Raw genomic sequence first — 17,015 nt, forward strand, 5'->3', positions numbered from 1 at the left:
CAGAGCAGTGTTTTCCAACTGCCGTGAGAGATTATCTAATTTCACACATTTGGGTTGAAAACATTTTTCGCAAACCAAAAAAATTATAGTCTGCAAATGATATGTTGTTGTTGAGTGTCGCTGCTGTCTCGAACCCGCCAGAGTAACCGTGTAATACTCTTCCATATCAGTAGGTGGCAGCAGGTAGCTAATTGCTTTGTAAATGCAGATAAAAAGGTGTCTGATGCTTAAACCAAATATAAACAAAAGGTGTGTGCCCTTAAGAAAAGGCATTGAAGTTTACAAAAGGCTATGCAGAACGAAACTAAAACTGAACTGGCTACAAAGTAAATAAAAACAGAATGCTGGACGACAACAGAGACTTACTGTGGAGCAATGATGGCGTCCACAATGTACATCCGAACATGACAAGACTATCAACAATGTCCCCACAAAGAAGGATAAAAACAACTGAAATATTCTTGATTGCTAAAACAAAGTATATGTGGGAAATATCGCTCAAAGTAAGACATGAAACTGCTACAGGAAAATACCAAAAAAGAGAAAAAGACACCAAAAGAGGAGTGCAAGACAAGAACTAAAACACTACACACAGAAAAAAAAACCAAAACTCTCAAAATAAGTCATGGAATGATGTGACAGGTCGTGACAGTACACCTACTTTGAGACAACAGCTATAGTGATGTATGCTTGGTTATGGTTAAAAGTCCATCCATTTTCTACCGCTTTTTACCTTTGGGGGCGCTGGTGCCTATCTCAGCTACAATCGGGCGGAAGGCGGAGTACACCCTGGACAAGTCGCCACCTCATCGCAGGGCCAAACAGATAGACAGACAACATTCACACTCACATTCACACACTAGGGCCAATTTAGTGTTGCCAATCAACCTATCCCCAGGTGCATGTCTTTGGAAGTGGGAGGAAGCCGGAGTACCCGGAGGGAACCCGCGCTTTCACGGAGAGGAGAAAGATCCCGGGATTGAATTAACCCAGGACTAATCAGGACCTTCGTATTGTGAGGCAGACGCACTAACCCCTCTGCCACCGTGAAGCCCAATTAAATATTCTTGACTGCTAAAACAATGTAGATGCTGGAAATATCGCTGAAAGGAAGACATGAAACTGCTACAGGAAAATACCAAAAAAGAGAAAAAGATACCAAAATAGGAACAAGAACTAAACACTACAATCAGAATAAAACCCTCAAAATAAGTCATGGCATGATGTGACAGGTCGTGACAGTACACCTACTTTGAGACAAGAGCTGGTTATGGTTTAAAGGCTTACTGAAATGAGATTTTCTTATTTGAATGGGGATAGCAGGTCCATTCTATGTGTCATACTTGATCATTTCGCAATATTGCCATATTTTTGCTGAAAGGATTTAATTGAGAACATCGACGATAAAGTTCGCAACTTTTGGTCGCTAATAAAAAAGCCTTGCCTGTACCGGAAGTAGCAGACGATGTGCGCGTGACGTCAGGGGTTGTGGAGCTCCTGACATCCTCACATTGTTTACAATCATAGCCACCAGCAGCGAGAGTAATTCGGACCGAGAAAGCGACGATTTCCCCGTTAATTTGAGCGAGGATGAAAGATTTGTGGATGAGGATAGTGAAAGTGAAGGACTGGAAAAAAAACAAAAAAAAAGACAGGGCAGTGGGAGCGATTCAGATGTTATTACACACATGTACTAGGATAATTCTGGAAAATCCTTTATCTGCTTATTGTGTTACTAGTTTTTTAGTGAGATTATATAGTCGAACCTGAAAGTCGGAGGGGTGTGGCCACGGGTGTGGTGACCGCCAGTGTCTCTGAGGGAAGCCACGTTTCTCGACGAGGCGAAGCGAAGGCAGCCGGTCGGGCCGGGCTAAGCTTTTTTCCCCCTCCTCCACAGTGGAAGCATCCCACGTTCGGGGGCGGCCGGTTGGAGGAGGCAAGAGAGTCCGCAGCTGCCTATTTGACAGGTGCACGAGGAATGACGCAAGCTTTGCTCATGTCTATGGTAAAAGCCAACTTATTACCACAATTTTCTCACCGAAACCTGCCGGTTGACATGTGGTAGAGAATCATGTTCGCTTGACCGCTCTGTTCCATAGTTAAGCTTCACTTTCGGGAATGTAAACAAGGAAACACAGGCTGTGTTTGTGTTGCTAAAGGCGGCCGCAATAGAATACACCTCTTCCCACCTACAGCTGTCTTCTTTGACGTCTCCATTATTCATTGAACAAATTGCAAAAGATTCAGCAACACAGATGTCCAGAATACTGTGTAATTATGTGATTAAAGCAGACGACTTATAGCTGGGATCGGGCTGGGACAAAATGTCCGCTACAATCCGTGACGTCACGCGCACGCGTCATCATTCCACAAAGTTTTTAACAGGATACTTTGCGCGAAATTTAAAATTGCAATTTATTAAACTAAAAATGCTGTATTGGCACGTGTTGCAATGTTAAGATTTCATCATTGATGTATAAACCATCCGACTGCGTGGTCAGTAGTAGTGGGTTTCAGTAGGCCTTTAAAGTCATATCCAACAATTGCGACAACTTTTTACCATCAACTGAGTTTATAATTTCTGCTGGTGGTGTGCCTCCTGATTGTTTTTCATGCAAAAAATGTGTCTTGGCTCAAAAAAGGTTGAAAAACACTGGGTTAGAACGCGATGGTAGATCTGCTTTAAAAAGAACGCAGACATAAAGCGTACAATACAAGACATATCACTCAGTCATCTTTATGATGGTATGTATCTTTGAGAGACAAATAAAAATACACATTTGAGACATTTGTCATGAGGGTGGTTCTCCTACCTTTTTTTCCCTCTTGTGTCTGCAAGTCTCTCCCTGGTCGACAGTTGCAGGTGTGCTGCCAGCCATCAGAACCCACCTGCACCTAATCAACGACCTGACTTAAACCCTGGATCTCCACCCAGCCAGTGCCAGTTCGTCTTTTGCCTGTGGTATACTCTAACCTGAAAGCTATCATTCTGACCTTTGCCCTGAACCTTTTTTGATTCCTGTTTTTGTATTTCCTCAAATGCTTGACAGACTTTTGACCCCGTCTTCCTGGAGCTGACTTTTGTTCCTCTTAAATTATTTTCTCCAGTGATTTTTTTGTTATTAAAAATACTTTTTACTGATCCGGAAGTGGATTCCTTTTTTGAAACCATAACATTATACAGTAGTCTGGGAGCAGCTTCCACAACATTACATATTTACTGCTTAATGAAAATGATCAACACGCAGCCATTGTCTAAAAAAGCTGACAGTAAATACTAAGGGAATTGTTTCTTGCCTACATTCAAGCATGGTGGTGGTAGGGCCGTGGTATGGGGCTGCATGAGTGGTGACAGCATTGGAGAGCTGCAGTCCATGTGCTGTGGCATTGTTGTGCAGCGGAGCGTTTGAGTCCTTCTTTTACGAAACCAAAACTGACTGCATGGTAATAACACAAATAAAAAATAAGGTTCACCAGCTCTGTGATATCATGGGGAAGCGGAAGAGGATTCCAGTAACACCTGCAGGTCTGGTCAATTCCATGTCCAGGAGGATGGAGCCTGTGCTAGATAACCATGGTGCTCACACTGTAGGGCAGGGGTAGGGAACCTATAGCTGTAGAGCCATAGGTTCTTTTGATGGATGCATCTGGCTCTCAGATTAATATTAGCTGACATTGCTTAACACGATAAGAAATTAATATTTCCACTGGTAATCGGAGTTAAAAATAATGTTCAAAATACAAAACATTCTCCTGCATTTTAATCCATCCATTCGTTTTCTAACGCATCTGTTCAAGAAGGCGCATTAATAGTAAGAAGTATTCTATTTATTATTGGTTAGCTTCAGAATAAAAATGTTATTAAAAAGAACATGAGTTATTGTACTCAAAAAATGTTGACGTTACTTAAAAATGCACGCATTTAGTTGATTCATTGTTAAAAAAAATAATATAAGGCTCTCATGGAAATACATTTTAAAATATTTGGCTTTCATGGCTCTCTCAGTCAAAAAGGTTCCCGACCCTTGCTGTAGGGTGTTGCCACCTGTTTCTACAATAATGGGTAAGTGATGGGTCAGTTGCAGAGGACAGCATTTCGTTACTATTAAAGCTATACGCCCACTACTCTGTTATATCCAAGTGTAATTTCAATAGTATTGTCCCTTGAGAAGATGTTCTATCATGTTTGATGATATGAGGGGTGTACACACCTTTAAGTTAAGTTAAAGTACCACTGATCGTTACACACACACCGGGTGTGGTGAAATTACTCTCTGCGTTTGACTCATCCCCGTGTTCCACCCCCTGGGAAGTGAGGGGGGCAATAAGCAGCAGCGGTGGTCGCGCTCTGGAATCATTTTGGTAATTTAACCCCCAATTCCAATCCTTGATGTCAAGTGCCAAGCAGGGAGATAATGGGTACCATTTTCATAGTCTTTAGTATGACTCAGCCGGGGTTTGAACTCACAACCTACCGATCTTGTGAGATAATGTATATTTCCAGCTGTTGAATGCAGCATACTTACATACCCGATGTAAGTGGCCGACTTCAGCTACTTTTTGAATTATGTTTTTTCTCTAGTTATTTTAGTTTGGACATTACATAGTGTAAACTTTCTGAACTTTTTGTGAGTTAATTGTCCAAATACTTTTGATACCCTGAACAGGGCCATACTGTGCATAAAATAACTGTCATAGGAAATTATAATGTTTTACTATACCTTGTTTAGAAAGGTTAAATCATAAATGCGGTGTTCATGGACAAAAAAACTGTGAATTAAAGGCATACTGAAACCCACTACTACCGACCACGCAGTCTGATAGTTTATACATCAATGATGAAATATTAACATTGCAACACATGCCAATACGGCATTTTTAGTTTACTAAATTGCAATTTTAAATTTCCCGCAAGTTTCTTGTTGAACACGTCACAGAATGATGACGCGTACACGTGACGTCAGGTGTTGGAATGGACATATTAGCGAGACATCAAACACGGCTAAAAGTCGTCTCAGTTCATGGCATAATTACACAGTATTTTGGACATTTGTGTTGCTGAATCTTTTGCAATTTTTTCATTTAATAATGGAGACTATAAAGAAGAATGCTGTTGGTGGAAAGCGGTGGATTGCAGCTGTCTTTAGCACCGAGACACAGCCAGTGTTTGTTTGTTGTGAAGCGGAGTGGTCAAGCGAACATGTTTTCTCTATGTCAACCAGCATGTCTTTGGATGGGAAAATTGTGATATTAAGTTTTACCGGAGAAATCAGTGGATTATGGGACTTCCTCCTGCAGTAGCTGTCAAAAAAGGCAGCTGTGAGCTTGGCTCCTCGGCTTCTCTCTGAGACACTGCGTGTTCACCGCAGCCATCAGACTTCGAGGTATGTCTTTAGAATCTCACTAAAACACTATTAAAACAATAAGCAGATAACGGATCTTCCAGAATTATCCTAGTAAATGTGTCTAATTACATCTGAAACGCTCACACTGCCGCCGCCCGGAGCCGTCACTTTTTTTTTCTTTTTTCTAGTCCTTCACTATCAATATCCTAATTCACAAATCTTTCATCCTCGCTTAATTAATGGGGAAATTGTTGCTTTCTCGGTCCGAATTACTCTTACTGATGGTGGCTCCCATTAAAAACAATGTGAGTATGTGTGGAGCCCTGCAACCCGTGACGTCACGCGCACATACTTCCGGTAAAGGCAGGGCTTTTCTATTGGCGACCAAAAGTTGCGAATTTTATCGTCGATGTTCTCTACTAAATCCTTTCAGCAAAAATATGGCAATATCGCGAAATGATCAAGCATGACACATACAATGAACCTGCTATCCCCGTTTAAATAAGAAAATCTCATTTCAGTAGGCCTTTAAACTATATGTAAATGTTTGCAACAAAAAACAAAACAAAAGACAGTGCACATTTTGAATTCAAAATATTTTTGTGAATAAAGAAACTACATGGACAACATGTTTTGTTTCTCCTTTATCAAAAAATAGGAAAAAGTTTTTTGATACAAACAGCACAATATAGATATTAGGACGACACACACACAAACAAAATCATTCAGCTCAAACGTACATCAGGTCTAGAGAAATTGTACATGTTTGTTCAAGACCTCTACTGCTGAAAAAAAGAAAACAGGTACATCAGACGGACATTTTATAATATAAATATCAATTTAACAAAATCACAAATTTTCATTTCACATTAATAAAGTGTGTTTCTCACCTTGGACTTCTGGCTTTGGACAGGGACATAGAGTTTAAACTCTGCTGGGAGCTCATCCTCAGAGTAGAGTCTGTCTGAGAAATACACCCTCCTAATACGGCAGTTCGCATGAATCTGAAAGGATAAAGTTCCGATATTAGATTGATTTTTTTCTTTCCATTGCATTTTAAAATTGGACTCATATTTGTCCTATTTTCTTTCCTTTTTTACTACTTATTAGAACAGTGGCTATCGAATATTTTAGTAATCGAGATAGGTTGATTGGCAACACTAAATTGGCCCTAATGTTTGAATGTGAGTGTGAATGTTGTCTGTCTTTGTGTTGGCCCTGTGATGAGGTGGCAACCTGTCTAGGGTGTACCCAACCCGAGTGAAACTGGAATAGACTCTAGTCTCCCCTGCAATCCCGAAGGGACAAGCGGTAGACAATGGATGGATGGTTTATGTATTTTACCAAGAATGCAGTGGACAGTACTGTCCCTCCAACCTTGTTTCAAAGAGGATTTCACGCTTTTGGAGTTTTTGTGTACACAATGCAATGTGATGGTAATGCACAGTTGCATACTCTGTGCAGTGGCAGATGTTCACACACGACAAATACTTTGCCTTTTGTGACCACTTGTATTTGACTAACGAATAAATGCACAATGCAAGTTGCTAAATTGAAAGCACTGATCCCTTATGCTGAATCTGTGCCAATGTCACCACAATTGTATTACCATTTGTATATGAGCAGGGGCGAACCGGAAGTGATAAATGCACATTTAATGTGTTTATGAATGTCAGCCTCAAATCAATAAATAATATGGAAAACATTATATCCACTTCCTCCTTTCTCTGCATGGGTGGTTTTAACCCATTGGACCACATTATAAATTGTCATGCTTTTATATTTAACATTAAATAAACAATTCCTCAAGGCAGAGAAAATTACTTAATCCTTTCTTGTAATCGAATTATCAGAATTACTGATAAGCATTTGTATAACACAGTGGTTCTCATATGGGGGTACGCGTACCCGTGGGGGTACTTGAAGGTATGCCAAGGGGAACGTGAGATTTTTAAAAAAATATTCTAGAAATAGCAACAATTCAAAAATACTTTATAAATATATTTATTGAATAATACTTCAACAAAAATATGAATGTAAGTTCATAAACAGTGAAAAAAATGCAACAATGCAATTTTCAGTGTTGACAGATAGATTTTTTTGTGGACATGTTCCATAAATATTAATGTTAAAGATTTCTCTTTTTGTGAAGAAATCTTTAGAATTAAGTTCATGAATCCAGATGGATCTCTATTACAATCCCCAAAGAGGGCACTTTAAATTGATGATTACTTTTATGTGTAGAAATCTTGATTTATAATTGAATCACTTGTTTATTTTTCAACAAGTTTTTGGTTATTTTTATATCTTTTTTTTCAAAATAGTTCAAGAAAGACCACTACAAATGAGCAATATTTTGCGCTGCTATACAATTTAATGAATCAGAAACTGATGACATAGTGCTGTATTTTACTTCTTTATCTCTTTTTTTCAACCAAAAATGCTTTGCTCTGATTAGGGGGTACTTGAATTTAAAAAATGTTCACAGGGGTACATCACTGAAAAAAGGTTGAGAACCCCTGGTATAACATGTTAATGTAAAGCAAACAGCATAGGGTAGACTCACCTGCACACGCAGTGTCTCAATATAATTGGTTCCGTAGGCTCTCCTGGTAAAGTCTGACAGGTTAAACTGAATCTGGTTCCAGCCATCATCGAGCCTCATTGGCATGGTGCAGATGAATGGTTTCACTCGCGTCGTACTTTGGTAATTACTTGCCCGAAATCGTCGACGTACGTTTTTATCATCTAACACCTGAGAGACAGAGAAAGCACAGCATGGTTTACCATGAATGGAGTCTTTCTATTCAATCACCAACACAAACAAACATGTCTGTACCTGGACTTCGAAGGTGAAATACTTTTTTAAGTTTTTGATGATCATCACAAGGAACGGCAACTTGATGCCCAATGTTTTCTTTGGGTCAGCTGGGCAAGTTATATAGGTAGTACTGCATGGAGGAGAGGACAATCAGCAGAATGTTAAGAATAACTGACCTGAAGGATGACTTCAATGGAAACTTACCTTACATTTGTCCCTTCCACCTCCAACACCAGCGAGTGAATGTCATTATCAGTAATTCGCTTGATGTGACCGTTTCTCACCTGTCAAACAGAAATATAAACATTGTATTTACATTTCCATCTAAAACAGTAGTATTAGAATGAATGAAAACACATACTAATTTATACACCCTTCGATTTAAATCTGCTATAAATGTAAAGTTTTCTCCACCACTCATTGACTTTAATTGTACAATGGACAACCAGAAAGGTGCACTAAAATTAAAAATTACTTAGAAGGTATAGACATATTAATTAAATTCTAACAAACTATATTAATTCCAGCGGATCACCAGACTACGCTAATATGATAGCATTGGCGCGACAGCACAACACAACACATCTTAAAATGGGTTAAAAGGGACATTTTACCTTTTTATCCCATATCTGAAGAGGTTTGCTACCTATGCTATATAATATAGAAAGGAATCCACTTTGGAATGTGTTTTTAAACATACTATTTGCGTTTGGCCCTGAGCCGCGATGCACTGGATTAACGCGTTTAAGGTAACAATTTGACGAGCTACACTGAGCTGCGTTTCCGTCTCCGCCGCTTCGGTGCGACCTGAAATAGAGCTTTCCACCGGCGAAACGTCTTGGTAATATAAAAAATAAAATAAAACGGCTAGCCTTGTGGTGTTCTGAAATATCAACGCAAGTCCCTCCCAAATTACTGAGAGTATTTTTGTTTTGATGTTGCTAGGAACCATGTATGGTGTACTGTGTTCACACCGGGGTCGTTCCGGCTGATGCACTGAAGTCGCCGGGGCAACCACGGGCGCAACCATAAATGTGCCTGTTCAGAAACATGTTCGATGTTCATTTGTTATTAAATATTATCGACTACGCACAAAATATTGACAGTTTGAGATGCGTTCTATAATAGTACAATGCAGATAACTTCTGAATGATGCTGGAAGTAACTACTTTGTATTGCAGGTACATCCATCCATCCATCCATCTTCTTCCGCTTATCCGAGGTCGGGTCGCGGGGGCAACAGCCTAAACAGGGAAACCCAGACTTCCCTCTCCCCAGCCACTTCGTCTAGCTCTTCCCGGGGGATCCCGAGGCGTTCCCAGGCCAGCCGGGAGACATAGTCTTCCCAACGTGTCCTGGGTCTTCCCCGTGGCCTCCTACCGGTTGGACGTGCCCTAAACACCTCCCTAGGGACACGTTCGGGTGGCATCCTGACCAGATGCCCGAACCACCTCATTTGGCTCCTCTCGATGTGAAGGAGCAGCGGCTTTACTTTGAGTTCCTCCCGGATGGCAGAGCTTCTCACCCTATCTCTAAGGGAGAGCCCCGCCACACGGCGGAGGAAACTCATTTCGGCCGCTTGTACCCGTGATCTTATCCTTTCGGTCATGACCCAAAGCTCATGACCATAGGTGAGGATGGGAACGTAGATCAACCGGTAAATTGAGAGCTTTGCCTTCCGCCTCAGCTCCTTCTTCACCACAACGGATCGGTACAACGTCCGCATTACTGAAGACGCCGCACCGATCCGCCTGTCGATCTCACGATCCACTCTTCCCCCACTCGTGAACAAGACTCCTAGGTACTTGAACTCCTCCAGTTGGGGCAGGGTCTCCTCCCCAACCCGGAGATGGCATTCCACCCTTTTCCGGGCGAGAACCATGGACTCGGACTTGGAGGTGCTGATTCTCATTCCGGTCGCTTCACACTCGGCTGCGAACCGATCCAGTGAGAGCTGAAGATCCCGGTCAGATGAAGCCATCAGGACCACATCATCTGCAAAAAGCAGAGACCTAATCCTGCGGTCACCAAACCGGAACCCCTCAAAGCCTTGACTGCGCCTAGAAATTCTGTCCATAAAAGTTATGAACAGAATCGGTGACAAAGGACAGCCTTGGCGGAGTCCAACCCTCACTGGAAATGTGTTTGACTTACTGCCGGCAATGCGGACCAAGCTCTGGCACTGATCGTACAGGGAGCGGACCGCCACAATAAGACAGTCCGATACCCCATACTCTCTGAGCACTCCCCACAGGACTTCCCGAGGGACGCGGTCGAATGCCTTCTCCAAGTCCACGAAGCACATGTAGACTGGTTGGGCAAACTCCCATGCACCCTCAAGAACCCTGCGGAGAGTATAGAGCTGGTCCACAGCTCCACGACCAGGACGAAAACCACACTGTTCCTCCTGAATCCGAGGTTCGACTATCCGGCGTAGCCTCCTCTCCAGTACACCTGAATAAACCTTACCGGGAAGGCTGAGGAGTGTGATCCCACGATAGTCGGAACACACCCTCCGGTCCCCCTTCTTAAAGAGAGGAACCACCAACCCGGTCTGCCAATCCAGAGGTACCGCCCCCGATGTCCACGCGATGCTGCAGAGTCTTGTCAACCAAGACAGCCCCACAGCATCCAGAGCCTTAAGGAACTCCGGGCGGACCTCATCCACCCCTGGGGCCTTGCCACCGAGGAGCTTTTTAACTACCTCAGCGACCTCAGCCCCAGAAATAGGAGAGTCCACCACAGATTCCCCAGGCACTGCTTCCTCATAGGAAGACGTGTTGGTGGGATTGAGGAGGTCTTCGAAGTATTCCTTCCACCTATCCACAACATCTGTAGTCGAGGTCAGCAGAACACCATCCGCACCATACACGGTGTTGATAGTGCACTGCTTCCCCTTCCTGCAGGTACAGTGTTTGCTCATATGAACATAAGCCTCCCGAAATGCGATTACCGTATTTCCTTGAATTGCCGCAGGGCATATAGTATGCGCCTGCCTTGAATTACTGCCGGGTCAAATTCGCTTCCCAAAATAATTAGCGCACGCTTAGTATTACCGCCTGGTTAAACTCATGACGTCACGAGTGACACTTCCCCTGTCATCATTTTCAAAATGGAGGAGGCTTACTTCAATACCAGTAATTTGAAATCGCATAAAGGGAAGACGATTAAGAGCTATTCAGTAGGATTTAAGGTCCAAGCTTACATCACACTCAAATTTTTACTGCATACCTTTGGTAAGTGATGGAGTGAGGAGAGGTTTTAAAACAATTAGCGCATGCTTACTTTTACCACATGCCTTTGGTAGGCGCAGGAGTGAGAAGAGGTTTTAAATTAATTCAAGAAAATACGGTATCTTGATCCACTTTCAGGCAGACAGGACTACTCTGAAGAAAATTTAGGATTCTGCAGGGAGTTCAGTAGGTTCTAGATTTACTGTGCTGTTGCTGCTGATGTGAATAATTAATCATGTTGTGTCTGAATAATGTGACGACAACATCCATCCATCCATCCCTTTTCTACCGCTTGTCCCTTTTGGGGTTGCGGGGGGTGCTGGTGCCTATCTCAGCTACAATAGGACGGAAGGCGGTGTACATCCTGGACAAGTCGGCACCTCATAACTTGATTTTTTCAAGGAGATACTGCACATTAAAGGCCTACTGAAACCCACTACTACCCACCACGCAGTCTGATAGTTTATATATTGAAGTATTATCAGATGAATAATACACAGGATAGTGATGACTGGGAAGCATGCTTTATTTCCAGCTCCGCTTGTTATGACAGCCAACATCCGAACCATGGTGTTACATTAAAAACAGTCCGCCGTCACCAACCCCCCCCCCCGAACACCCACGTCACTTCCGTTCCAAGCACATATCACTACATCCCCCCTGTTTAGTTTTAGCACCTCCGCTGTAAACTTAGTTATAACAAATTCTCTGCAATAAACACAAAAACGTAACATTCCACAGAGAACCCAAAATGAACCATATCACTTTAAGTATTTGTGCAAACATCAGTAAATTGTACAATGTCCGTCAAAATTATTATATATATATATATATATATATATATATATATATATATATATATATATATATATATATATATGTATCTTCTTTTTTTTTTTTTGTGACTAGTCCAGTTTGCAAAAACAATAACGTCAATGTTTCAATAAGAACCAACATAACTTGGACTATACATAGTCCTTGAAGTGAGAGGGCCTGCGTAAAGCCCCTACCACCTCTTGTGTGCCTCTGTCCTGGGCTATTGGGGGCCTGTGGTTTGGTGTGTCTGGGTTCTGGGCTGTTGGGAGACAGTGTGTCACAGGGTGGCGTTGTGGCCGTGTCCGGTGGCTCATGGTGACCCTCGTGAGTGTCCTCCTCTTGGTGCTGCTGCTCAGTACTGTGGGTCCGGTTTACGCTTCTCTGCATTTGTGGGTTGTATAGCTCACGCAGGTGGCTCCTGCACCGTCTGATCCGGTTGCCATTTGGTGTTTGTACAACATAGCTTCTCGGCTCATTGCACTTTTGCACAACAATAGCTGGCTGCCATGTTCCTCTGTCCTTGTTTACCACCGTCACATGCTGTCCAGGGCAGAGTGGGGGCAGTTCTCTGCGGCATCCACGATCGTGGTGCTCCTTCATGTCTTCTGCTCTTTGTTCCAGGTGTAGCCTATGTTCCTCCTTCCCTGGATCTGCTCTGCTTGGCAGTAGGGTCGCAATAGGTCTTCCAAACATCAGCTCCGCAGGTGATGGTAGTTTGTTATCGATGGGTGTTGCCATGACTTGCAGTAATGCCGTCAGACGGTCACCTCCATGTTCCAGGGTTTTTGTTACAATCGATTTGATGTGTCTCACATGCCTTTCAATGAACCCATTGTTCTTTGGGTAGTGTGGCGAGCTTGTAATGTGCTTGATCCCCCAGTCTGTTATACATGTCTTGAAGGCCTGTCCCGTGTATTGAGTCCCGTTGTCCGTTAGGATTTCGTCCACCTGTCCGAACAACGACATGTACAATCGCAGCTTTTGTGCGACCGCATGGCTAGACACCGGCACAGGTATCTCATCCACTAATGGGTATTTGGAGTACCTGTCTACAGTTAAAAGGAACTGGCGACCTTTGACCTCAAATAGGTCAGAGGCCAGAGACTGCCATGGTTTTGACGGTAAGTGGTGTGGGTGAAGGGGTTGTTTTGGGTTTGCATCTTGGTGTTCCACACACCCTGCATGACCTGCACACGCTCTCAATGTCATCATTCATGTTAATCCAGTATACACTCTCTCTCGCTAGGCGACGTGTTTTCTCGATGCCCTGGTGGCCAACATGTAGTTGTGTCAGTATGTTATCAGTCATAGAGTTTGGAATGACTATCTGTCTGCCTTTGAATATGACTCCTGATTCTATTGCAAGCTCATCTCTGAAGGACCAATAGGCACGCAGATCTTTTGGCATGTCCTTGATGTTCTCCGGCCAGCCTTGGTGGATCACGTCTTTGAGTGCGTTGAGTCGGTGATCCTTGGCAGTCTCAGTGCGAAGAGCATCCTGCTTCTCGGGGGAAAAGTTTATTATTGCAATGGTGTACTGCTGTGGGTCCTCAATCTCTGCATCGACACCATCAATGCGTTCATCCAGCTCTATGTCACCGTGGTTCTCAGGGTTTGGCAGACGGCTCAGGGTGTCCGCCAGGATCATTTGGGGTCCTGGTCGGTATATGACACCATAGTTGTACCCCTGTGTCTTTATCAGCATGCGCTGGAGTCGTGGTGGTGCAGCATGCAGTGGCTTCGCACATATGGTGACTAGTGGTTTGTGGTCCGTTACCACGATAAACGATTTCCCATAAAGGTATGTGTGGTATTGCTGCATCCCATAGACTATAGCTAGCATCTCTCGTTCTATGTTGCTGTACCTCGACAGGCAGTCAGTCAGTGTCTTGGAGCCAAAAGCGATGGGTCTGTCGTTCTGCACCAGGGCTATGCCCAATCCTTCTGTGACGCGTCAACCTCGAGGATTAAAGGAGTGTTTGGGTCATAGTATTTCAGACAGGCATGCTCAGTGACTGTTGACTTTAGGTCTTCGAAGTACTCCTGGTGGTCAGTGTCCCATGTCCATGGTGCTTCGTTTTTCAGCAGCCCCCTCAAGGTGTGAGCTTTATCCGCAAACGTTGGTATATATGGGGGACTGGTAAGTCAGCATCCCTACAAATCTGTGCAGATCCTCCTTGTTTTGGGGTGTCGGCATTTTCTGTATGTCCTTAATCTTGGCTGGGTCTGGCCTGATGCCTTTTGCTGTGTACATGTTGCCAAAGAATGTAATGCTGTCTTGTTTTATTGTGCATTTTTCACTGTTGAACACAACGCCTGCCTCAACGGCTTGTTCCATCAGGTTGATTAGGTTCCTGTCATGCTCTTCCTCATTTTCACCACAGACCGCTATGTCGTCGGCTATGCTGACAACACCCCGCAGGCCCTCCAGGATCTGGTCCATCTTGGCCTGGAAGAGATCTTGAGAGACACTCAGACCGAATGCAAGCGCTTCCAGCAGTACCTGCCGAATGGAGTTCGGAATGTTGTCAGGGGTTGTGATTCTTCATCAAGGCGTATAGACCAATACCCTGCTTTTGCATCAAGTTTGCTGAATATCTTCGCCCGTGCAAACTCTGGGTTCAGTTCCTCCACAGTTGGGATTTTGTGTGGGCACCGCCGAAGGCCGGCATTCAGTTTTTTAGGGTCCAGGCATATCCTAAGTGACCTGTCTTTTTTGGTGCTGTATGTCAGACTGGAGCACCAGTCTGTATGCTCTTCCACCTTCCGTATCACATCTTGCTCTACCATTTTATTCAGCTCTGCTAGCAACTTGTCCTTTATATGGATACTGCATTTCCATGGGGGGTCGATGAATGGTTCAGCATCCTTTTTTAATAGAGTCTGACTGTTCCCTTGAAATTGCCGATTTTGTCAAACTGGTCTGGATAAGCTGACTTTAAGTCTGTGATGGTCGTTTATCCTCTTCAGTGGTCTTGTCCCTCTGTCTCTGGCACTGTCCCTTTCCCTCACTGTGTCGACATTGACAGTTACCAGGTTCAATATTTCGCATCGTCGGCAGTCCAACTACAGCCGGACCTGGTACATCCACTACATAGAACTTGGTGTTGACCCATTTGGACTCTTTGTATTGACACGGAATTTCAATGGTACCCAGGCAGGGGATCTGATGACCACTGTATGCTGATTGTCTCCTGTAGTTTTGTTTAGCTTTTTCTGTGCACATGCGTCCTTACCATACATCTACTTGAAGGTGCGTAGTGGGAGTGTGTTGCCCAGATGCTCCTGTGTTGCTGTGTCTATTTTTAGGCGGAGTGTGTATCCGTAACCCCGTAAGTCAGGTGGTCTCACTTTCAATGTTGTGTATGCCTCCTCTCTGGGTTGCTTGCTCTCTATGCTGTGCATACATTTCTCGCTGATGGTGATTGAATGGAATTGTGATTGGTACTCACATTCTTCGTCGGCCTCTGAGCCGTCTGTGGTGTTGATATGAGACTCACCACATTGCCTGTAGTGGCCCCTGTAGGTTTGTTGTCTGTCACGTCTCTGTGGTGGTGGGGGGGGACTTACTCCTTTGGCCCCCACCCCGTCCGGAGCGTTGCTGTCTCTGCTGCTTGCTTTTCCTACAGCACTTCGCCCCAATGGCCTCTTGCACCACAGGCAGAGCATTCGTCATTATACGCGGGACACTGACGGGGTTTATGGCTCCTACCACAATTTGGGCACATCCGCCCTATGTCCACGGTGTGGATTTTCTCACTGCGTGACATGCCTAGTTGCTGTAACTGTTCGTTACCTGCTGATAGGGCTTCGTATTTCCGCCCTTCTGCTAGTACATCTGCCAGAGAGTGGCCTTTGGGTTTGCTATACAGATCATTTCTCATAACATCATGAGGTGTACTAGCAATGATGAGTTCAATTAGACGTTCGTTGAGCTCTTCATCAGTAAACTGTCATTTTTGCGCTAACGTTGTGGCTCTGGTTACAAAATCATCAATGCTCTCATTTGGCTTTTGCCTGTATTGCATCAGGTGGAGTCTATGGATCCTAAAATTCACATTCAGTTTCAACTGACCTTCATAGAAGTCCCACAGTTTAGCAGGCTTCTTCTTGTCATCCTCACTGAGACCACTGGCGTTCAGCCGTTTTAGGTCCTTCATCTCCAATGCCACAACATATTTTCCTTGCTTGTTTAGCAGCGTCTGTTATTTCTTCATCCTCTAGGTAAAGAATCATTTTCTATTTAAACAGTGAGATGGCCTCACTCAGGTCCGGGTCGGTCCAGTTCATTGTCGGTAGGTGTGTAGCCATGGCGTGCTCCCGCTAGGGTTTCTCCCGCCGTGCAGACCGCCGCTGTTGGTTAGCTCGGCTCTTCCCGTGTTAATGCAGGCAATGGTAGATTATCCTCGGACAATTCCCTCTGTTGTTCTGCTCCGTGGGTGGTCTCCTTTTTCACCGCTGCCACCATGAAGTATTATCAGATGAATAATACGCAGGATAGTGATGACTGGGAAGCACGCTTTATTTCCAGCTCCGCTTGTTATGACAGCCAACATCCGAACCATGGTGTTACACTCAAAACAGTCCGTCGTCAACCCCCCCCCCCCCCCCCCCCCGACGTCACTTCCGTTCCAAGCACATATCACTACATATATCAATGATGAATTATATACATTGCAACACATGCCAATACGGCCTTTTTAGTTTACAAGATTGCAATTTTAAATTTCCCGCGAGTTTCTTGTTAAAAATGTCGCGGAATGATGACGCGTACGCGAGACGTCACGGACTGTCAGGAAA

General features: G+C 43.9%; 1 protein-coding gene across 3 annotated transcripts; it reads right to left on the bottom strand.

The window, feature by feature from the left end:
* Window positions 1–5,974: 5,974 nt before the first annotated feature.
* On the bottom strand, window positions 5,975–16,764 carry cfap20 (cilia and flagella associated protein 20). 3 transcript variants are annotated; one of them, XM_061904423.1, is made up of 6 exons: window positions 16,291–16,764; window positions 8,371–8,450; window positions 8,185–8,296; window positions 7,912–8,100; window positions 6,236–6,349; window positions 5,975–6,130 (listed from the first exon to the last, which is right to left on the bottom strand). In XM_061904423.1, the coding sequence occupies exons 1-6, from the start codon at window positions 16,330–16,332 to the stop codon at window positions 6,125–6,127; spliced, it is 543 nt and encodes a 180-aa protein (XP_061760407.1). In that variant the 5' UTR covers window positions 16,333–16,764; the 3' UTR covers window positions 5,975–6,124. The 3 variants fall into 3 exon arrangements, with proteins under 3 accessions (XP_061760407.1, XP_061760406.1, XP_061760405.1); XM_061904422.1 differs by lacking the exon at window positions 16,291–16,764 and adding an exon at window positions 8,781–9,125 and having other exon boundaries at window positions 5,975–6,127; XM_061904421.1 differs by lacking the exon at window positions 16,291–16,764 and adding an exon at window positions 8,781–9,125.
* Window positions 16,765–17,015: the final 251 nt, after the last annotated feature.

Source organism: Nerophis ophidion, linkage group LG06 (genome assembly GCF_033978795.1).
Source record: "Nerophis ophidion isolate RoL-2023_Sa linkage group LG06, RoL_Noph_v1.0, whole genome shotgun sequence".
Lineage (NCBI taxonomy): Eukaryota > Metazoa > Chordata > Actinopteri > Syngnathiformes > Syngnathidae > Nerophis > Nerophis ophidion.

Excerpts from the sequence above, each read along its gene's own strand:
- cfap20 (XM_061904421.1), bottom strand. The coding sequence starts at position 8,864 with ATGTTTAAAAACACATTCCAAAGTGGATTCCTTTCTATATTATATAGC. Across the intron at positions 8,451-8,780 it reads TTCAGATATGGGATAAAAAG|GTGAGAAACGGTCACATCAA; the intron begins GTAAAATGTCCC and ends TCTGTTTGACAG. Across the intron at positions 6,350-7,911 it reads TTGAGACACTGCGTGTGCAG|ATTCATGCGAACTGCCGTAT; the intron begins GTGAGTCTACCC and ends TTATCCTTTCAG.